Below are 22,238 nucleotides of genomic sequence, written 5' to 3'. Positions count from 1 at the left end.
GTACAATATTCTATGGTATGAATATATCACAATTTAGTTTTCTGTTCTACTGATAGTGGGCATCTTGGTTGTTTCCTGTTTTTTTATTATTATGAATAATACTCATGAACATTCTTATATATAGGACTGGACAGAGATGTTTACAAAGATGTCAACAATGGGTTGATTAGTGCTTTTAAATTTTCAGAAAACTTTTCTGTGGTAGAAACATGACCTTCCTGGAAATGCATTATTATTACAATATATGAAAACTAATCAATATAATATACCATATAGTAAAATAAAGGACAAAAATCACATGATCATCTTAGTAGATGCAGAACAGGCATCCGACAAATTTCAACACCCTTTCATGATAAAAATACTCAACAAACTAGTATAGAAGGGAACTTTCTGAACCTGATAAAGAACATCTGTGAAAAATCCACAGGTAGTATATACGTCATGATGAAGGACTGGCTGCTTCCCCCAAAATCAGGAACAAGATAAGGATTTCCATTCTTGCCCTTCCTAACAGCATTATCATGGAAGTTCTAGCCAGGTCAGTTAGGCCAGAAAAAGAAATAAAAGGTATCCATATTGGAAAAGAACTGAAGCTATTTGTAGAAAACATGGTCTTACATGTAGAAAATCCTAGGAAATTCACAAAAAAAGATTAGAGCTTATTAATAGTTCAGCAGAGTTACCAAAGATAAGATCAATATACAAAAATCAGTTGTATTTCTAAATGCTAGCAATGAGGGACTGCCCTAGTAGTCCAGTGGTATAGAATCCGCCTTACAACACCGGGGACACCGGTTCAATCCCTCATCAGGGAACTAAGATCCCACATGCCGTGGGGCAACTAAGCCCACGTGCCACAACTACAGAGCCCACTCACCCTGGAGCCTGTGCACCACAACTAGAGAAGAGAAAACCTGCACGCCACAACTAGAGAAGAGAAAACCTGCACGCCACAACTAGAGAGAAGCCGGCACACCACAATGAAAGATCCCACATGCCTCAATGACGATCCCATGTGGCACAACTAGAGAGATGCCCACACACCACAACGAAAGATCCCACATGCCTCAGTGAAGATCCCATGTGCCACAACTAAGACCCAACGCAGCCAAAAATAAATAAAATAAATAGAAGATGGTAGAGTAGAAGGATGTGTGCTCACTCCCTCTTGTGAGAGCACCGGAATCACAAATAACTGCTGAACAGTCATCAACAGGAAGACACTGGAACTCACCAAAACTGATACCCCACATCCAAAGACAAAGGAGAAGCTGCAATGAGATGGTAGGAGGGGCGCAATCACAATAAAATCAAATCTCATAACCACTTGGTGGTTGACTCACGAACTGGAGAACAATTATACCACAGAAGTCCACCCACTGGAGTGAAGGTTCTCAACCCCAAGTCAGCCTTCCCAACCTGGGGGTCCGGCAAAGGGAGGAGGAATTCCCAGAGAAACAGACTTTGAAAGCTAGTGGGATTTGATTGCAGGACTTCGACAGGACTGGGGGAAACAGAGACTCCACTCTTGGAGGGCACACACAAAGTAGTGTGTGCATCAGGATCTGGGGGAAGGAGCAGTGACCACATAGGAGACTTAACCAGACCTACTGCTAGTGTTGTGGGGTCTCCTGCAGAGGCGGGGGGTGGCTGTGGCTCACTGCAGGGACAAGGACACTGGAAGCAGAAGTTCTGGGAAGTACTCTTTGGCATGAACCCTCCTGAAGTCCACCATTAGCCCCACCAAAGAGCCTTTAGCCTCCAGTGCTGGGTCATCTCAGGCCAAACAACCAACAGGGAGGGAACTCAGCCCCACCCATCAGCAGACAAGCAGATTAAAGTTTTACTGAGCTCTGCCCACCAGAGCAACACCCAGCTCTACCCACCACCAGTCCCTCCCATCAGGAAGCTTGCACAAGCCTCTTAGATAGCCTTATCCACCAGCGGGCCAACAGCAGAAGCAAGAAGAACTACAATCCTGCAGCCTGTGGAATGAAAACCACATTCACAGAAAGATAAACAAAATGAAAAGGCAGAGGACTATGAACCAGATGAAGGAACAAGATAAAACCCCAGAAAAACAATTAAATGAAGTGGAGATAGGCAACCTTCCAGAAAAAGAATTCAGAATAATGATAGTGAAGATGATCCAGGACCTCGGAAAAAGAATGGAGGCAAAGATCGAGAAGATGCAAGAAATGTTTAACAAAGACCTAGAAGAATTAAAAAACAAACACCTAGAAGAATTAAAGAACAAACAAACAGAGATGAACAATACAGTAAGTGAAATGAAAAATACACTAGAAGGAATCAATAGCAGAATAACTGAGGCAGAAGAATGGATAAGTGACCTGTAAGGCAGAATGGTGGAATTTACTGCCACGGACCAGAATAAGAAAAAAGAATCAAAAGCAATGAAGACAGCCTAAGAGACTGGGACAACATTTAATGCACCAACATTCACATTTTAGGGGTCACAGAAGGAGAAGAGAGAAAAAAGGGACCTGAGAAAATGTTTGAAGAGATTATAGTCGAAAACTTCCCTAACATGGGAAAGGAAATAACCACCCAAGTCTAGGAAGTGCAGAGAGTCTCAGGCAGGAGAAACTCAAGGGGAAACATGCCAAGAAACATAGTAATCAAATTGACAAAAATTAAAAACAAAGAAAAATTATTAAAGGCAACCAGGGAAAAACAACAATTAACATACAAGGGAACTCCCATAAGGTTGACAGTTTCCTCAGCAGAAACTCTACAAGCCAGAAGGGAGTGACACGATATATTTAAAGTGATGAAAGGGAAGAACCTACAACCAAGATCATTCTACCTGACAAGGATCTCATTCAGATTTGATGGAGAAATCAAAAGCTTTACAGACAAGCAAAAGCTAAGAGGATTCAGCACCACCAAACCAGCTCTACAGCAAATGCTAAAGGAGCTTCTCAAAGTGAGAAACACAAGAGAAGAAAAGGACCTACAAAAACAAACCCAAAACAATTAAGAAAATGGTAATAGGAACATACATATCGATAATTACCTTAAATGTGAATGGATTAAATGCTCCAACCAAAAGACATGGATACAAAAACAAGAACCATATATATGCTGTCTAAAAGAGACCCACTTCAGACCTCGGGACACATACAGACTGAAAGTGAGGGGATGAAGAAAGATATTCCATGCAAATGGTAAACAAAAGAATGCTGGAGTAGTAATACTCATATCAGATAAAATAGACTTTAAAATAAAGACTGTTACAAGAGACAAGGAAGGACACTACATAATGATCAAGGGATCAATCCAAGAAGAAGATATAACAATTATATACGCACCCAACATAGGCACATCTCAATATATAAGGCAAAAGCTAGCAGCTATAAAAGAGGAAATTGACAGTAACACAATAATAGTGGGGGACTTTTAACACCTCACTTACACCAATGGACAGATCATCCAAACAGAAAATTAATAAGGAAACACAAGCTTTAAATGACACAATAGACCAGATAGATGTAATAGATATTTATAAGACATTCCATCTGAAAACAGCAGATTACACTTTCTTCTCAAGTGCACACAGGACATTCTCCAGGATAGATCACATCTTGGGTCACAAATCAAGCCTTGGTAAATTTAAGAAAATTGAAATCATATCAAGCATCTCTTCCAACCACAATGCTATGAGAGAAGAAATAAATTACAGTTAAAAAAACGTAAAAAACACAAAACACATGGAGCCTAAACAATACTAAATAACCAAGAGATCCCTGAAGAAATCAAAGAGGAAATCAAAAAATACCTAGAGACAAGTGACAACGAAAACATGACAATCCAAAACTTATTGGATGTTTATAGCAGTACAGTCCTACCTCAAGAAACCAGAAAAATCTCAAATAAACAATCTAACCTTACCACCTAAAGGAACTAGAGAAAGAAGAACAAACAAAATACAAAGTTATTAGAAGGAAAGAAATCAAGATCAGAGCAGAAATAAATAGAAACAAAGAAAACAATAACAAAGATCAATAAAACTAAAAGCTGGTTCTTTGAGAAGATAAACAGCACTGATAAACCTTTAGCCAGACTCATCAAGAAGAAGAGGGAGAGGACTCAAATCAATAATATTAGAAATGAAAAAGGAGACGATACAGCGGACACTGGAGGAATACAAAGCATCATGAGAGACTGCTACAAGCAACTCTATGCCAATCAAATGCACAACCTGGAAGAAATGGACAAATTCTTAGAAAGGCATAACCTTCCAAGACTGAACAAGGAAGAAATAGAAAATATGAACAGACCAATCACAAGTAATGAAATTGAAATAAAATTGTAATAAAATCTCCCAACAAACAAAAGTCCAGGACCAGTTGGCTTCACAGGTGAATTCTGTGAAACATTTAGAGGAGAGGTAACACCCATCCTTCTCAAACTCTTCCCAAAAATTGCAGAGGAAGGAACACTCCCAAACTCATTCTACGAGGCCACCATCACCCTGATACCAAAACCAGAGAAGGATGTCACAAAGAAAGAAAACTACAGGCCAGTATCACTGATGAATATAGATTCAAAAGTCCTCAACAAAATACTCACAAACAGAATCCAACAACACATTAAAAGGATCATACACCATGATCAAGTGGGATTTATCCCAGGGGTGCAAGGATTCTTCAATGTATGCAACTCAATCAATGTGATACACCATATTAACAAATTGAAGAATAGAAACTATATGATCATCTCAATAGATGCAGAAAAAGCTTTTGACAAAGTTTAACACCCATTTATGATAAAAGCTCTCCAGAAAGAGGGCATAGAGGGAACCTACCTCAACATAATAAAGGTCGTATACGACAAACCCACCGCAAACATCATTCTCAATGGTGAAAAACTGAAAGCATTTCCTCTAAGATCAGGAGCAAGACAAGGATGTCCAGTCTCACCACTCTTATTCAGCATAGTTTTGGAAGTCCTAGCCACGGCAATCAGAGAATAAAAAGTAATAAAAGGAATACAAATTGGAAAAGGAGAAGTAAAACTGTCACTGTTTGCAGATGACATGACATGATACTATACATAGAGAATTCTGAAGGTGCCACCAGAAAACTACTAGAGGTAATCAATGAATTCCGTAAAGTTGCCGGATACAAAATTAACGCACAGAAATCTCTTGCATTCCTATACTCCAACAACGAAAATCAAAAGAGAAATTAAGGAAACAATCGCATTCACCACTGCAACAAAAACAATAAAATACCTAGGAATAAACTTACCTAAGGAGGTAAAAGACCTGTACCTAGAAAACTATAAGACACTGATGAAAGATATCAAAAATGACACAAACACATGGAGAGATATACCATGTTCTTGGGTTGGAAGAATCAATATTGTGAAAATGACTGTACTACCCAAAGCAATGTATAGATTCAGTGCAATCCCTATCAAATTACCAATGGCATTTTTTACAAAACTAGAACAAAAAATCTTAAAGTTTGTATGGAGACGCAAAAGGCCCCAAATAGGCAAAACAATCTTGAGGGAAAAAAACGAAGCTAGAGGTATCAGACTCCCTGACTTCAGACTATACTACAAAGCTACAGTCATCAAGACAATATGGTACTGGCACAAAAACAAATATAGATCAATGGAGCAGGATAGAAAGCCCAGAGATAAACCCATGCACCTATGGTCAACTAATCTATGACAAAGGAGGCAAGGATATACAGTGGAGAAAAGACAGTCTCTTCAGTAAGTGGTGCTGGGAAAACTGGATAGCTGCATATAAAAGAATGAAATGAGAACACTCCCTAACACCATACACAAAAATAAACTCAAAATGGATTAAAGACCTAAATGTAATACCAGACAGTATAAAACTCTTAGAGGAAAACATACACAGAACACTCTATGACATAAATCACAGCAGGGTCCTTTTAGACCCACCTCCTAGAGAAATGGAAATAAAAACAAAAATAGGGCTTCCCTGATGGCGCAGTGGTTGAGAGTCCGCCTGCCGACGCAGGGGACACGGGTTCGTGCCCCGGTCCGGGAAGATCCCACATGCCGCGGAGCAGCTGGGTCTGTGAGCCATGGCTGCTGAGCCTGCACGTCCGGAGCCTGTGCTCTGCTGCAACGGGAGAGGCCACAACAGTGAGAGGCCCGTGTACCGCAAAAAAAAAAAAAAAAAAAAGACAAATGGGACCTAATGAAATTTAAAAGCTTTTGCACAGCAAAGGAAAGTATAAATAAGACAAAAAGACAACCCTCAAAATGGGAGAAAATATTTGCAAATAAATCAATGGACAAAGAATTAATCTCCAAAATATATAAACAGCTCATGCAGCTCAATATTACAAAAACAAACATCCCAATCAGAAAATTGGTAGAAGACCTAAATAGACATTTCTCCATACAAGACATGCAAATGGCCAAGAGGCACATGAGAAGCTGCTCAACATCACTAATCATTAGATAAAATGCAAATCAAAACTACAATGAGGTATCACCTCACAGCGGTTAGAATGGGCATCATCAGAAAATCTACAAACAGCAAATGCTGGAGAGGGTGTGGAGAAAAGGGAACCCTGTTGCACTGTTGGTGGGAATGTAAATTGAAACAGCCACTATGGAGAACAGTATGGAGGTTCCTTAAAAAACTACAAATAGAACTACCATATGACCCAGCAATCCCACTACTGGGCATATACCCTGAGAAAACCATAATTCAAAAAGACACATGCGCCGCAGTGTTCGCTGCAGCACTGTTTACAATAGCCAGATCATGGAAGCAACCTAAATGCCCATCTACAGACAAATGGATAAAAAAGATGTGGTCCATATATACGATGGAATATTACTCGGCCATAAAAAGGAGCAAAATTGGGTCATTTGTAGAGACGTGGTTGGACCTAGAGACTTTCATACAGAGTGAAGTAAGTCAGAAAGAGAAAAACAAATATCGTATACAAACTCATATATGTGGAATATAGAAAAATGGTACAAATGAACTGGTTTGCAAGGTAGAAATGGAGACACAGATGTAGAGAACAAGCATATGGACACCAAGGGTGAAAGCAGGGGACGGTGGTCGTGGTGGTTATGGGATGAGTTGGGAGATTGGGATTGACATATATACACCAATATGTATAGGATAACTAATAAGAACTGGCTGTATAAAAAAAATAAAATAAAGATAGTTGATGGAGTCAGAAAAAAAATAATAAACCTTTACAAAAAATGCTAGCAATGAACAATCTGAAAATAAAGTTAAAAAGCAATTCCAATTACAATAGCCTCAAAAAGAATAATACATTGTACATAGGAATCGATAGAACAAAAGAAGTGTAAGACTTCTCTAGGATGAACCACTCTTATGTTTCTCCTTTACTCTTACGTTTCTCCTTTACTCTTACACTCATAATATTGCTGACACCAGATGTGTGGGATTTTCGCATCCAGCAATTCTTAGACAACACCTAGATGTCCTAAAATTCAATTCAGTTGTGGCCCTAACCATAGTTAACACAGACCTTACAGGTTAAGGGCTTAGCCTGTCACGACCCCCACCCCCACTCACCCCCACCTCAGACATCAATTGCGAGTCCATGTTGTTACCAGTGCTTCTGACCAACTGGCTCTAAGTCACAGGTTCCCTTGCCCCCTCCTTGAGTTAAATTAATTTGCTAGAGTGGCTCACAGATCTTGGGAAAACAGTCTGCTTACTAGATTACTGGTTTATTACAAAGGATATTAAAGGGTATGAATGAAAAGCCAGATGAAGAGATACAGGGGGTGAGGTCTGGAAAGGTCTCAAGCCCAAGAGCTTCTTTCCCTGTGGAGATGCAGTGTGCCACCCTCCCAGCATATGGGTGTGTTCACCAACCCAGAAACTCTCTGAGTCTTGTGCTTTTGGCATTTTTATGGAGGCTTCATCACATAGTCATAATTGATCATTAGCTTAGTCTCCAACCTCACAACTCTTCCCAAGAGGATGGAGGATGGGGCTGAAAATTCCAAGCTTTTAATCATGGTTTCATCTTTCTGGTGACCATCCCCCATCCTGAGGCTGTCGAGGAGACCACCAAGAAATGCCTTATTAGAACAAAAGACACTCCTATCACCCAGGAAATTCCAAGGGATTTAGGAGCTCTGTCAGGTACCAGGGTCAAGGAGCAAATATTAGAGAAAAAGGTACACCAAGTGCTCTTACCACTTGAGAAATTACAAGGGTTTTAGGAGCTCTGTGCCAGGAATTGGGCTCATATATATGTTTTATTTCACACTTGTGCACAGAACTACAACACATTGTTAGAAGAATTTAAAGCTCTAAATAAATGGAAAGACACACAGGTTATTTAAAGACTTAATATTAAGATGGGAAATTGACGTACAGATTCAATGCAATCCCTATCAAAAGTCCAGCTGCCTTTTTATAGAAATTGACAAACTGTTCCTAAAATCCAAATGACAAAGCAAAGTTTCCGGAATAGATGAAACGATCTTGAAAAAGAAGACCGAACTTGGTATACTCACACTTCCCAATTTCAAAATTTACTTCAAAGCTACAGTAATCAAGTCTGTGTGGTACTGGCATAAAGATAGACATACACACCAATGTAATAGAATTGAGAGTCCAGAAATAATCCCGTATATATATGGTCAGTTGATTTCCAACAAGGGTGCCAAGACCATGCAGTAGGCAAGAATTCTTTTCAGCAAATGTTGCTGGAACAACTCAATAGCCAGGGGCCAAGGAATGAATTTGGACCCCTACCTCATATCATATCCAAAAAATTAACTCAAAATGGATTAAAAACCCAAATGTAGGGCTTCCCTGGTGGCACATTGGTTGAGAGTCCGCCTGCCGATGCAGGGGACATGGGTTCGTGCCCCGGTCCAGGAAGATCCCACATGCCATGGAGCGGCTGGGCCCGTGAGCCATGGCTGCTGAGCCTGTGCGTCCGGAGCCTGTGCTCCACAATGGGAGAGGCCACAACAGTGAGAGGCCCGTGTACCAAAAAAAAAACAAAAAAACCCCCAAATGTAAGAGCTAAAACTATAAAATGCTTAGAAGAAAACACAGGTGTAAATCTTCATAATCTTGAACGATGCAATGTTTTCTTAGATACTACACCAAACACAAGCAACCAAAGAAAAGCTAGATAAATTGGACTTCATCAAAATTAAAAACATTGTGCTTCAGAGGGCACCATCAAGAAAGTGAAAAGACAACACACAAAATGAGAGAAAACATTTGCAAATCACATATCTGATTAGGGACTTAACATCTCAAGTATATAAAGAACTCATAACTCAGTAACAAAAAGGCAATTCTATTTAAAAATAAGCAAAGGATTTGAATACATATCTCTTTAAAGACAATATACAAATTGCCAGTAAAAGCACATGAAAAGATGCTCAACGTCCTTAGATATTAGGCAAGTGCAAATCAGAAGCACAATGAGATACCTCTTCACACCTGCTAGGCTGTTATCCGAAGAATGGACAATAACAAATGCTGGTGAGGATATGGAGAAATTGAAACCATCATACACTGCTCCTGGAATGTAAGTGGAGCCACTATGTGAACAGTTTGACAGTTTCTCAAAAAGTGAAACATAGAGTTAGCATGTGACCCAGTGGTTCCACTCCTAGCTGTATACCCAAGACATGTGAAACATATGTTCTCATTAAAACATGTACACAAATGAATGTTCATAGCAACATTATTCATAACAGCCCAAAAGTGAAAACAACCCAGATGTCCATCAGCTGGTGAATGGTTAGGGAGGTATGTGCATACAATGAAGCAGAATATTACTCAGCCATAAAAAGGAGCACATTACATAAAAGTGAAATACTAACACATGCTCTAAGAGGGGTGGAACTCGAAAGCATTATAAAGTTAGACACAAACAGCCACATACTGTATGATTCCATTTACATGAAATGCCTAGAATACGTGAACCCACAGAAACAGAAAGTAAATTAGTTGTTGTCAGGGGTTGGGAGTTGGGAAAATAGGGAATGACATCAATGGGTATAAGATTTCTTTTTGGGGTGATGAAAATGTTCTGGAATTAGATATTTATGAGGGTTGTTAAGTCTTGTGGATATATTAAAAACACTGAATTGTATACTATGAAAGAGTAAATTTTATGGTACATGACTTATACATTAATTTTTTTAAGTGGGGAAAATGGAAAACAGAAATAAAACATTCATCCTGAGTCTTAAAAATAAACATTATATTTAGTATCCATTATTTTTTAGTACCAGAAGAAAATACTGAATTTGAAATGTTTTAATATGAACTCGAAAGCCATTTGCAGCAATTCTTTTTTTTTAATTTTTGAACGCGCCACGCAGCTTGTGGGATCTTAGTTCCCCAACCAAGGATTGAACCCAAGCCCTCGGCTGAAAGCGCAGAGTCCTAACCACTGGACTGCCAGGAAATTCCCAGCAGCAATTTTTTTTTTCATAAGAAAGTCATAATAGTGCCATGAGATTGCTTAATTTGTTTCTTTTGGTTCTTTAAGGTTTGAATGGCATGTTTGCTTCTTTACAGAAGGGAAAGGTGTCCCTCTATCCTCTTTTCTTCATCTGGCCCAGGTTCACACTCAGGCACAATGAGATACTTGTCTGTGCCTCTCTCCAGGGCTTAGAGAATAGATTTTCTCATTCTTTCCATTTCTATGTCTTTTTTTCTTTTTCTTCCCTCCCTCCCTCCCTCTGCCCCTCCCCCTTCCTTCCTTCCTTCCTTTTTCTTTCTAAACCCCCTTCCCCCCCCCTCCTCAACTTTCTTATACAGATGTGACTTGTGTATTCTTTGTTTTCTTCTCTTTGAGCCTTGTTTATCATGGCTGAACATTTATGGATCCAGAGATATATGCTTCTGTATTGAAAGAATCTCTCAGTCTATTGGTAGGTTGCTAAAGGATGAGCAGCTAAAAGCTCATTGAGTTTTATGCATTTTGAGTTTGAAATCCCTGAGACATCACACTGGAAGTGTTCGCAGGCATAGTAGTATATGAAAGAATTACATACAGTGGTAGAGAACTCAGGAGAGAGATCTGTGCTTGAGATTAGATTTGGAAGTCATTAGAGGATTGTTCTTACTGTAATCTTCTGTAATTAAGATACTGTAATCTTTCAATATTAAACTCAATACATTACTTAAAGCAGTTGCCACAGGATTTTTCGTCCACTGAAATGCTGAATCCTTTGGCAACGGGGATATGATGAGTGTTTTGAGGTTTACCCTTGAAAACTTTATCCTGAAGGGTAAGCTTGGTATTATGGGAGACAGGAATTTCTGTTAAGGAAACCTTGATATATCTATGCATATTTATGAATATTTGTTCTCAACAACTAGGTCTGTGGGATTGCTTAAATGAAAAAGAAAATAAATGTTTTCAGTTGGAGTCATGTGGACAGAAGTCAGATTTCAGTTGATTGAGGAAGAAGTTGGAAGGAGAATCTGTATAAATTATTCCTATGCTTAGCGGTTGAGAGGAGATGAAAGAAGATTGTAGGAATTATCCATTGTTAAAGGTTAATGAACTTCTTGTTTTTTAAAATTGAGGGAGTTGAATATGTTTGCCTACTAAGATGGTAGAGTCAGTAGAGAAGGAAAAGTAAAAAATGGAAGAATGCAAGGAAATTGTTTACGGTCAAAGTTCTTATGAGAGACATAAGGAATAGGATGTATAGAGAAGAGCTGGGGAGTTAGCCTTGGATGTGGAAGGGTCATCAGTTTCACTGAGGTAGAAGGGAAAGAAATGAAGGAGGTAGATTCAGATATATTTTGGGCAGGTGAGCATTAAGAGCCATGTAATGGGGAGGTAGCTATGTCTTCATGTTTGAGGAGTCAGAGTCAGGACACTGAGCTAATAGAAAGCAGGGTGTCTGAGAGGTGGCTTGAGGTTTGGAATAGCAGTTCAGGAGGCACAAGAGGAGGGGCTCTCTTCCGGGCTTCCTGCAACTACCCACACATTGAGAAACTCACCAGAGAACTCACTGGACTGTTAGCTGTACTCATGGCTGAGGTTTATTATAGCAAAAGGACACACAGCAGGATCAGCAAGGGAAAAAGACTCATCCGGTAGTCTGGAGGAGTCCAGGCACAGGCTTTCAGAGTTATCCTTCCCAGAGGCGAAAATGACAGGCTGCACAGAACATGCTCCTTCCTCCAGCAATGAGTGTAGAACATGTGCATAGTGTTTCTGTCCAGAGAAGCTTCCTTAAGACTCAGAGTCCAGGGTGAGGGTAAAAGGGCAGTCATTATGCAAGCACTCTGCTGCACAACCAGCCACAATTACCAGAATTCCGTACTCCGAAAAAGATAACAGGTATTCCCCATAAATCACATTGTCTGCAAAAACAATTCAGGCAAGTTGGTATAGCAGGAGTTCAATACCCCGTTCCCAACACTCAAACACACAAAACAACCTCATCATTGAGAAAATTAGGATCCAAAACTAAATTCCCAAAGGCCAGCTAAGGGCTAGCCCTGTAACTAGACTCTTAAGAGTATCAGACCTGGTTTATTAACGCTTTTCTGCACAGTCACTAAAGGCCAAGCCTGATAATTACCCCAGTTTCTAGTAGTGCCAGTATGCATGACTTCTTAGTTTTGTAATTTTCTCTATTGGGGCACCTCAAAGTAGCGGGGTAGAGAAATTTAGTTTTTAGATTTATCCATATTTCAGGTCTTAAAGGGACTGAAAGTACTAAGAAAGGATGGGGTGAGGAAGCAGCAACGCAGTAGACAGAGGATAATGATGAGACAGCTAAATTTAGAGTAGAATTTGGGGGTGTGCTCTAGCCTATAGAGGAAAAGAGAAAGCAGGGCAAGGTGACTCTTAGATTACGAGAAACTCAGCAGACCCAAGCAAAGGGTTTGTCTGATGGTGCAGGGGTCCAAGGTTGGGACATGGGCTTCTCTAACTTATTTAGGCTAGTGAAAATCAGACTTATTGTCAATTCAATTCTATATATATATTTTTTTTTTTTGGTATTTTTATCTCACAAAGAAACCTCGTCTTGTTTAATCTCCTAGTATGTTTTAGTTGAAAACAAGCTTCATATATACGTGTGTGCTATGAATCCTGTGTTCTTAAAAATAATGTTTTCCAGGGGTTATAAAATCCTTTTCTAATATACTAAGTTTTGTTCTATTCTTTGCTTGCTCTTTCATCAGAGGATACTTCTGACAAGATGGATGGTAAGAACTTCCTTTTCTAATTCACCTAAAAAATTTTATGGCTCTTGGATTCTACATGATACCTTTGTTCATTCTCTTAAGCTCTGAAAATAGGCTGCTTATTTGGCAGCACTCTTAATGTGAAAATGGCTACGTAATTCTCTGATTGAATTTTGGGTTAGACATATCCATTTTGGGTTTCTCAGTTTACTCAAGTACTCAAGTACTAGGTTACTGTTTGTTATAAGGTAAATCAATTTTCTTAATTTTTTATACCTGAGCTCTTAGAATATTCTTGATTTCTTAAGTCTTTCTCTGAAATATTAGATTCAGAAGAAGGGAAAGGAATCTCATAAGTCATTTGATTCGGTTCTGTAGTTTAATAACTCTGATACAGAGAGAGACAAATGACATATTTTACAGATTCATATGGTTATTTATGAAAATGAAATGCAAGTCACAGATGCTGTCTTTCAGAGAGTGAGTTTTAAATTAACATTTAATCAAAATTGAACTTACTTTGAGCTATGCCTTTTTTTTTTTTTTTTTTTTGTGCGGTACGCGGGCCTCTCACTGTTGTGGCCTCTCCCGTTGCGGAGCACAGGCTCCGGATGTGCAGGCTCAGCGGCCATGGCTCACGGGCCCAGCCGCTCCGTGGCATGTGGGATCTTCCTGGACCGGGGCACGAACCCATGTCCCCTGCATCGGCAGGCGGACTCTCAACCACCGCACCACCAGGGAAGCCCTGAGCTATGCCTTTTTAATTTCAGTATTTAGTTTATCTTTAGTTGCTTGATCCAGTGTGGTAATTTTTATCTGTATGGTATTTTTGTCTAACACTAGACTGTGTATTATCCACACTTGCCCTTCACTTCATCAGATACCATAATGTTATCTAAGAACTTGAGCTTTTTTATAAGAACTTGTAAGAAGATCCTGAATCTGTAAGTCACAGTATGAGATCTAGGGAAAATGGAAAACTATGTTTTTCTGTCAATTATTACATAAACTCTGAAATTGTTATGTCTTCCATTCTGATGAAATGGAAGATTTATTTAATCTTGGGTTGGGTACATGAGTGTTACTTACAGTTAGTCTCTGTGCTTCTGTGTGTGTTTAATGTATTTCATAAATTTAAGAAATTATTAAATGAAAGAAAACCTAACCAAGAGATAGTTTCTATATTTCAGACCATTCAATATCACTTCTAACCCTGAGATTCTAGATCCTTTAAAAACAAATTATTCTCACATTCCAGATCAAAATGTTTTCTTTTTTGGGTCAGAAACATTAGCCTATTTGAGGAATCACCTGTGTTATGTGATGTGTTACTCTCACTGATGTTTAATTCTGTTTTTAAAAAAAAAATCTATATACACACACACGGAGAAACATCTGTTATTGCCCTATAGTAGTAGTGAGTTTGTTTTTTTTTGGCCATGCCGTGCGGCTTGTGGGATCTTAGTTCCCTGACCAGGGATTGAACCCAGGCCCTCAGCAGTGAAAGTGTGGAGTCCTAACCACTGGAGTGCCAGGGAATTCCATTTACTTGATCATTTTTGCTAGTTTTCATTGACATCTTAGAGAGTACAAGAATTTTTGAATAAATAGCTAATGGATTGATAGGTCTTTGTAATGCTTTGGTGAAAATACTGGGTTAATGAGACCTAGGTCATGGATTTGATTCCCATGTTTGTCAATTAGTTTTCTAGTTCTTTTATGGACTACCTTTTGAAAATGCACAGAAAGAATTCTTACATTGGAAAGATCTATAAAAATCTTCATTTTGGAGAGAGCAATGAAAGTTGCATCTTTCTTGAGTAATTAATTTCTCTAATTTTCTTCACCATTTAAAATTTTAAGTATGAAGTATAGCAGATAAATGTGTTTGTTATAGAATTTTGCTATTTTTAATTGTCTAGTTTTAACCTTTTTTGTGCTATGAGTCATTAGGTTACCTCAAATTTTCTTTTATCTCAAAATGAATCTTTTAAAAGCTAATTTAAGGCTATCAAACTAGAAATTTTTTCTTTTGCCCTTTTGTTTTCGTTGGGTGGGAGGCACGAGGAAGGTTTTAACATCAGCATTGGCAGACTTTGTTGAAATGTTATTGTTTTATTTCTCTTATTTAGGAACAGCATCTGAAGATGGTAAGAATTATACATTTTGTTAGTAACACAAATACCTCTACATTAATATTTTCATTGGTAGGAATTAAATATTAAGAACTAAAATAGGCTAATTTCTTTGCAAATCTATATAATTTGCGAGCTGTGGTAGCTTTTACATTTCATGTTTGGTTGTGTTAGTTATACATGTGGATTTTTTTTTAATCCTTCATCCTGGAGTTTTGCTTTGTATCTTGCATCATCTCATACTAGAAAAACATAAATGCTTAACATGTTTAATAATACCTAGTATAAAGTTACATAGTTTCATTTTTTTCTTGTAGTGACATTAATGCTTTTATTTTGTGTTTTTGTTTTTTAATTTATGCCAATTCATTTATACTTTGAGAGTGCACGTGCCATTGCTTTATCGTCTTTAAATATCCTCAGCATTTAAATGCATTTATTTTGTCAGCTTTTAAATGTATCTTTGATTTTGAATCAGTGACTGAAGAATTGAATATGATTTGAATTTGGGATTACAAAAACCTTGCTAGATATAATACTTTATTTTACTGAGCCAGTTTACCTTTTAAAAAATTATTTATTGCTTTTGAATTTGTAGAAAGGAAAAAATTCAGTTTTTATATTTATCCTGCCTGAAGACTGTCTTATTAAGCCTCTGATATGAAACACATTTTTTTTTTCTAAATTTTACATGGATGACATTTTCTTGTGATACAGTTAAGTAGATTTAACATTTTGGAGGCCTCATACTTACTCTGATATATTTGAAATATTTTCATATTTTAAGTTTTAAATTAGAGTACTAGTTTCTGGCACTGTGGCATTGTAATTTAGAATGGTAGTATCAAAATACTTAATTTATCCTAATTTCTTTGTTGTACTGGATACATTCTGCATTTCAAAAATAATAATATTTTTCTATTTTACTTCTTAGTCAGGAGAACACTGTGTCCTATTCTAAACAGACTCTGTAAAAGGGTGAAAGTCCTGAATTATGGGCTTTTTAGGGGCCTCAAAGAAGTTGATAGAATGCTAGGGTCTACCAACTGTACTTCTCCTTTTGCTTCATTTTATTCCTAGTTCCTAATTATTCTCTTATCTTCCCTCACTCATTTCTTAATTTTTCCTTACTCTTTACTGTATGTTTTCCTAATTAATATTGCCATATCAGGCTAGCCTCTATATTGTTGGGTTTTTTTTTAATTTATTTTGTTTATTTATTTTTGGCTGCTTGGGTTTTTGTTGCTGCGTGCGGACAGAACTAGTTGCGGCGAGCGGGGGCTCCTCTTCGTTGTAGTGTGCAGGCTTCTCATTGAGGTGGCTTCTCTTGTTGTGGATCACAGGCTCTAGACACGCAGGCTTCAGTAGTTGTGGCACGTGGGCTCAGTAGTTGTGGCACACAGGCTTAGTTTCTCTGCAGCATGTGGGATCTTCCTGGACCAGGGCTTGAATCCGTGCCCCCTGCATTGGCAGGCAGATTCTTAACCACTGCACCACCAGGGAAGTCCCCAGCCTCTATATTGTGGTTGCCCTAAAAGTTGTGACTTTTAACTAAAAAGTATTTTGAGTCCTTCTTTATGATCATGTTTGGTATTGGTTCTGATTTGATAGTGATTGAGACTGTTGCTTGAGAATACCAAAGTACCTGCTAGTAATATATTTTTGTTCTTTCTAATGCAGTTTACTTAAGCACTTTGGTAAGCATTATCTCCTTTGGTTCAAGAGCTCTAGAAACATCTTGCGTCTTGGTTTTGTGGAGGGGGATGAGGCAGTAGTAAGAGAAGAAAGGAATGCAACTTGGAGATAGAGAAGGAAATGTGTGTAGAAAAGTGCCATCTCTTTGAGGATTGGTATTTCCTCAAATAATTTTATAAATGAAATTGGTTAGTTGGAGGAAGAGAGGAGTAAACGTGTCCATGTACACCTGTAGTAATCTCATGTTCAGCACAGGATATAAAAAGATGAGATATTTTACCTAGTATTGTATCTTCTTGCAGATCTCTTTAGAAGTACATTTTCAGTCAGAAAGATTGTTTGGGTTGTTGTTTGCAAGATTAGCTTGTATTTTAAACTACAGGGTGGATTTGAGAATAAATTAAATTTCATGGAAACGGAAATTTTAAAATTGGAACTACCAATTAAGTGCATGCCTGTAGTAATTATCTTAATTATAACTCTACTTTACTGGACTAATAATATCAAACTGAGAATGGAGATCTTTAGTTTGACTTTATTCTTACCCGTAAAGGAAAGTTAGCTTATGGTGCAACACGTAAAAAGCAGTATGTATTTTTAAATTTTTAAGAGAACTATAATCTTATAATCTGTAAGTGAAGGTTACATTATTACAGAATTTAACAATACTTGAAAAGCACACCCAATTAGAAAATTATAGTGAGATTTTTTTCCTCATTACTAAATATTATAGAAAAAAGTCTTTAATTATGTAAATAATTTTATTCCTTAGGCCGGGTGAGAGCAAAGCTTTCAGCACCACTTGCTAGTATGGGAAATGCCAAGACAGATTCCAGAGGAAGAAGTCGAACAAAAATGGTGTCTCAGTCACAGCGTACGTATTGCCTATTTGTTCTCCCTTATTTCTAATATGTTAGGATAAGTGTATTCCTTGTATGTTACTGTGTGAAGAGATTGACCAGTGGAAAAAGACAAAACTAATTTCAAAAAAGACAAGCCACATACTGAGTTCTTGTTCTGTACTTTAGGTTCATCATCACCTGACAAAAATGAAGGTATTTTTTTTTCAATGTTTTGGGTCAGTTGTTGTGCATGTTTTGGAATTTTTGGAGTGGGTGTTGTCTTGTCTTTGGTGTGTTATTAGGGCTGCATCATTGATATCTGCACTTAGTAAGAAAAACTTCATCTGCTATACAGACTTTTGCATGGAGATATTTTAAATAGCACAAATCTTTTAACATTAAGGTTTTCACAGTCTACTCAGAAACTTGTAAATGTGGAAAATTGTGCTTTTTAGAGGCAAAATAATTGCCATATGTTAGCATCAGATCTGGTTGCATCTAGCTAATGTTGTTCAAGGGCAGATATGTGGTATCTTTGTACTCTCCCTAAAATCTGTTAGAATGAAGTTAGCATTTTTGGCAGGTACATACTGATTCATAAAGAGGAAACAAATTGAAATGACCAGTTTTATTATATTCCTTTTTAAATTTAAGATTTATGTTTTTGCCATTTCATTGGAAGCTGAGTTTCTCATAAGCACAATTATTAAAAAGCACAATTTTGAATTCTAGGTAAAATGAATGATCCATTCCTATATATTCCAGAATAGTAATATATACACTTAAGGCATAATTAATTTAAAAGAGTTCACATTCCTTCTTTATCAAGAGATTTTCCTTAGCACATACCTCTTAGAACAGGAATTTTTTCTAGGGAGGTAATTCTGGGGTTCTTCTATATACTTGGCCATTTTGGAAAGAAATAGATGTAGCTATCTTCCACTGTTGTTTAGGTGACTCTTCCAGGATATAGATGCCCAATTTGTCTGTTTTTTTAACTTGATTCTTGAATCGTCGAGTCAGGGAAAGGAGCTGGGCTTAGAGGGGGTCAGGGCAGTGATTAGACAAGTCCGGCCTAGCAGATTCTCCTCTTTACAAAGTCAAAAAATCTAGACAGAGTAATGATGGGAGCACTCAAAAAGAGTCCTAAAAATAAGCAGAAATCCTTAGTAAAATTGGTTTGCAAATTGAGGGTTATTTACGAATAGGAAAACATGGCAAATGCCCTCTGGGTGAGAGCTCTTCTCCCAACCAAATTAGGAATAGATCATACCACATTCTTCCCAGATCTTGTGTATTTTTAGGGTAACTGTTTAACTTAATCTTTAGCAGTATATAGCATAGTAGTTTAGAGCCTTGCTATTCCAAATGGGGTGCCCAGACCAGCATCAGCATCACCTGGGAAATGTACAATCTCATGCCACCACAGATCTACTGAATTCAGTCTTTAACAAGATCATCAAGTGATTTGTGTTACAATCAAGTCTGAGAAGTATTGATTTAGATCATGGATTTGATCCATGGCTTTTCCAGGTTATTTAAAGTTGCTGTATTTCTATATACTTCTACTGTAACCAGTAAAATGAAGAGGATAATCTCACAGGATTGTTGTGAGAATTAAATTAGTATTTTGCCTGAGCACAAAGTATGTGCTATATATTTTAGCTGGTGAAATTGATGTCCTTGTTTTTCTTAACCTAATGTCAACTGAATTTTATACTCCTATTGTGCACTTCTTTGTTGTTATTTCTTATGGACTTCAGGAAGCAAAAATAACGGTGAAGTTAGGAAATTTAAAGCAGAAAGAAAAATAAAGGTAGCAACCAGAAACTGTATACAGCATCTTAATGATAAAACAATTTTATATGAGATATTTTACTGAGTTCTAAAGTAATACTAAGACTGAACTCATGGCAGAGATTCAAAGTGCTTTGTGTATGTTTTTTTAATATATTACTTAAGGAACTCCCTTTTAAGTGTATTATAACTACTGATCACTTCAAGAGAATATAGAATAATTTTTTTACATTTGGTTTTTCACTTTGAAACCCAATCCACAATACTTGAAATCCTCTCTTAGAGTGTGAGAACATAATGATAGATTTTTAGGCCTAGTAGGATTTTAAGATCAGAAGACGTTCCCACCATAAAATCACTTAGATTTTAAATCATATTGGTGAGGTTTTTGTTTATCTGCCTGCTTATTTATTTGAATGACTGTTTTTTTCATTTCAAATTCTTTTGAAAAAAGATATTGTGGCCTTGTATAATTTGATGCAAGTTTCTTTACACATATTTGCACAGAAATATTGCTGTGCTCTCCATCTTCACTTTGCTTTGAAGTAATTCATTAGGGTTTGCATGGTCTTTTCCATATTTTTATATCACCATTTAGGAAAAAAAAAAATCTCTTGGGTCAAAGCAGGTATGTTCTGATGACTAACCAAAAATAAATAAAAACAGACCCAGTGGAGAGACTTCCAGACTTAAATGTTTATGTAAAGATTGTGTCTTTTGTTGTTGGTAGTGACTGATTATGTACAAATGATTGTACAGCCTGTCAGAAATTTTGTCTCTCCACCCCACCCCTCTACTGTTTGGTTTTTTCCCCTGTGTGTCTTAAGAAAGATAAAACCCGTAGCTTTTTCATTTAATTTTTCTTCAGCTAGAAGATGTTGTTCTTCCTTACCTGTAGTTTTAAATTAAATGTTTAAATTATAAAAATTTAAACATTTAATTATTTAGATTTTAGACTATCAGTAGAAGAAAAGCTGAAGAATTTACATTTACTTTTGCACCTTCATTTCATCTGCTTTGTACATGAGTGTCTGATTTCAGTTTATCAGCTAAAAACTACTAAATGTTCTGCTTTTGTTACAGGCATCAATGGTTTTGGGATTTTTTTTTTAAAGTTTGCTTTTTTTGCTTTAGAATTTTTTATTTTCTAAGAACTGATTAAAGCTTTCTTATTTCCATCTGCCATTCATTTTAAATCTGCTTCTTCCCTCTTCATGGATTATAACCCTTACCCTAATTCTGCCTTTACACTTGTTCAGGATCACAATCTGCTAATACCATTGGTGGTAAGAATATATAGACTTTATGTGTGCATCTGTTGTTTGATCACCTATTTTCATTATCAAGAATGGGTTCTATTCAGCAGAAATTCTTAACATTTAATATTATATCATTCTGTAGCCATTATTGGGGTAAAAATCACCAATTATGATTTTTCTTTGACCTGTCCTTATTTATTACCAAAACCCTGGGTTTTTTAAATTATCCATGTTGATGCCACAGATGTAAACATTCAAAAACGAAGGAGCTTTAGTAATGCCTTGAAAACACCTCATAAAAAGTATAAAATGGTAATTTGAAAACTTTAGGCAGCACAAGAGAAATTAGATATCTAATTCCAAACTTCATAAATAAGAGTATTTTCTAGTAGCATGCTATTCCCTAGGTACATCATACTCTTTTTCATCAACTGTGTGGTTTTTCTAGAAGAAATAATTAGCCTTGGTAGTTCTTTTGCTGGGGAAAGAGCCTTGATATTTTCTTCTAAGTATAAATAATTCCAAAATGGGTTGTAGTCACTGTAATTAACGTGCTGTTGGTTGGGGCCGGGGCGGCCATTGGAGAAGAGCGGGTAATGATTAACACTGCCAATTTTATTTCCCAGGAGAGGGCATGAATGAATTTAAATATATAGAGAGTGAGCTTGCATAGTTTTGATAAAGTCAATAAATCTAGAATAGGTAGCGTGATTACTCTGCTTCTATACTATATGTTTCCTCTCTGCTGAATAGATCCACATTTCAAGGAATTCTCCAGTCTCCTACCAACACTGTCACCCCCTAAACTTACATTAGTTTTAACAGAATAACGTGTTGTATGTGTTCAGTTCATAATTTATACTTTTTATATTGTTGCAAGTGTTCCCATAAAATATTCCATCAGCTTATCTTGCATTGTGAGTTTGTAGCATGTTGGGTGTTTGGGTGTTTTGGTGTGTATGTTTAGTTTAGATGCTGCATGGAGAAAATAGGTGCCTTGTGAGTATCTCTAAGGTTATAACTGAAAGAAACTTGATTTAAAGATTCTTCATCTGAAATACCATGAAACAATTCAAATGACTCATCATTTTAAAGTACACTTGTATAATTTCCCTGCAACAATTTAGAATTCCTTCTACACAGATAATAAATTGCTAACGTCATTGTAAACATTGATTTGTTTTACAGTATTGCTATAACCAGCGGAAGATGAGTTTCATTTTGTGTACTAATAAAGTTTAGGAATTAAGCATGAGTTTAAATTGTATTCAGGAAGACCATGCCAAGAAAATGGTAGCCAGGG

General features: G+C 37.1%; 1 protein-coding gene across 20 annotated transcripts in view; it reads left to right on the top strand.

Annotated features, from left to right (window-relative positions):
• CLASP2 (cytoplasmic linker associated protein 2) overlaps positions 1-22,238 on the top strand; it is a 178,148-nt gene that overhangs the window by 97,073 nt on the left and 58,837 nt on the right. For 16 of the 20 annotated variants that reach the window (XM_089918981.1, XM_089918986.1, XM_089918985.1 and 13 more), the window contains 3 exons: positions 13,205-13,228; positions 15,340-15,357; positions 17,810-17,911. In XM_089918981.1, coding sequence (XP_089775107.1) covers positions 13,205-13,228; positions 15,340-15,357; positions 17,810-17,911 — 144 coding nt within the window. The remainder of the gene's footprint in view (positions 1-13,204; positions 13,229-15,339; positions 15,358-17,809; positions 17,912-22,238) is intronic. The other 4 variants (XM_089918984.1, XM_089918989.1, XM_089918987.1 and 1 more) reach the window with 2 other exon arrangements.

This window comes from Delphinapterus leucas, chromosome 10 (genome assembly GCF_059928025.1).
Source record: "Delphinapterus leucas isolate spDelLeu-1000000601 "Yukka" chromosome 10, BTC_Dleu_Yukka2, whole genome shotgun sequence".
Lineage (NCBI taxonomy): Eukaryota > Metazoa > Chordata > Mammalia > Artiodactyla > Monodontidae > Delphinapterus > Delphinapterus leucas.
The sequence above is the reverse complement of the archived record's forward strand: the minus strand, read 5'-3'. Positions and strand labels throughout refer to the sequence as shown.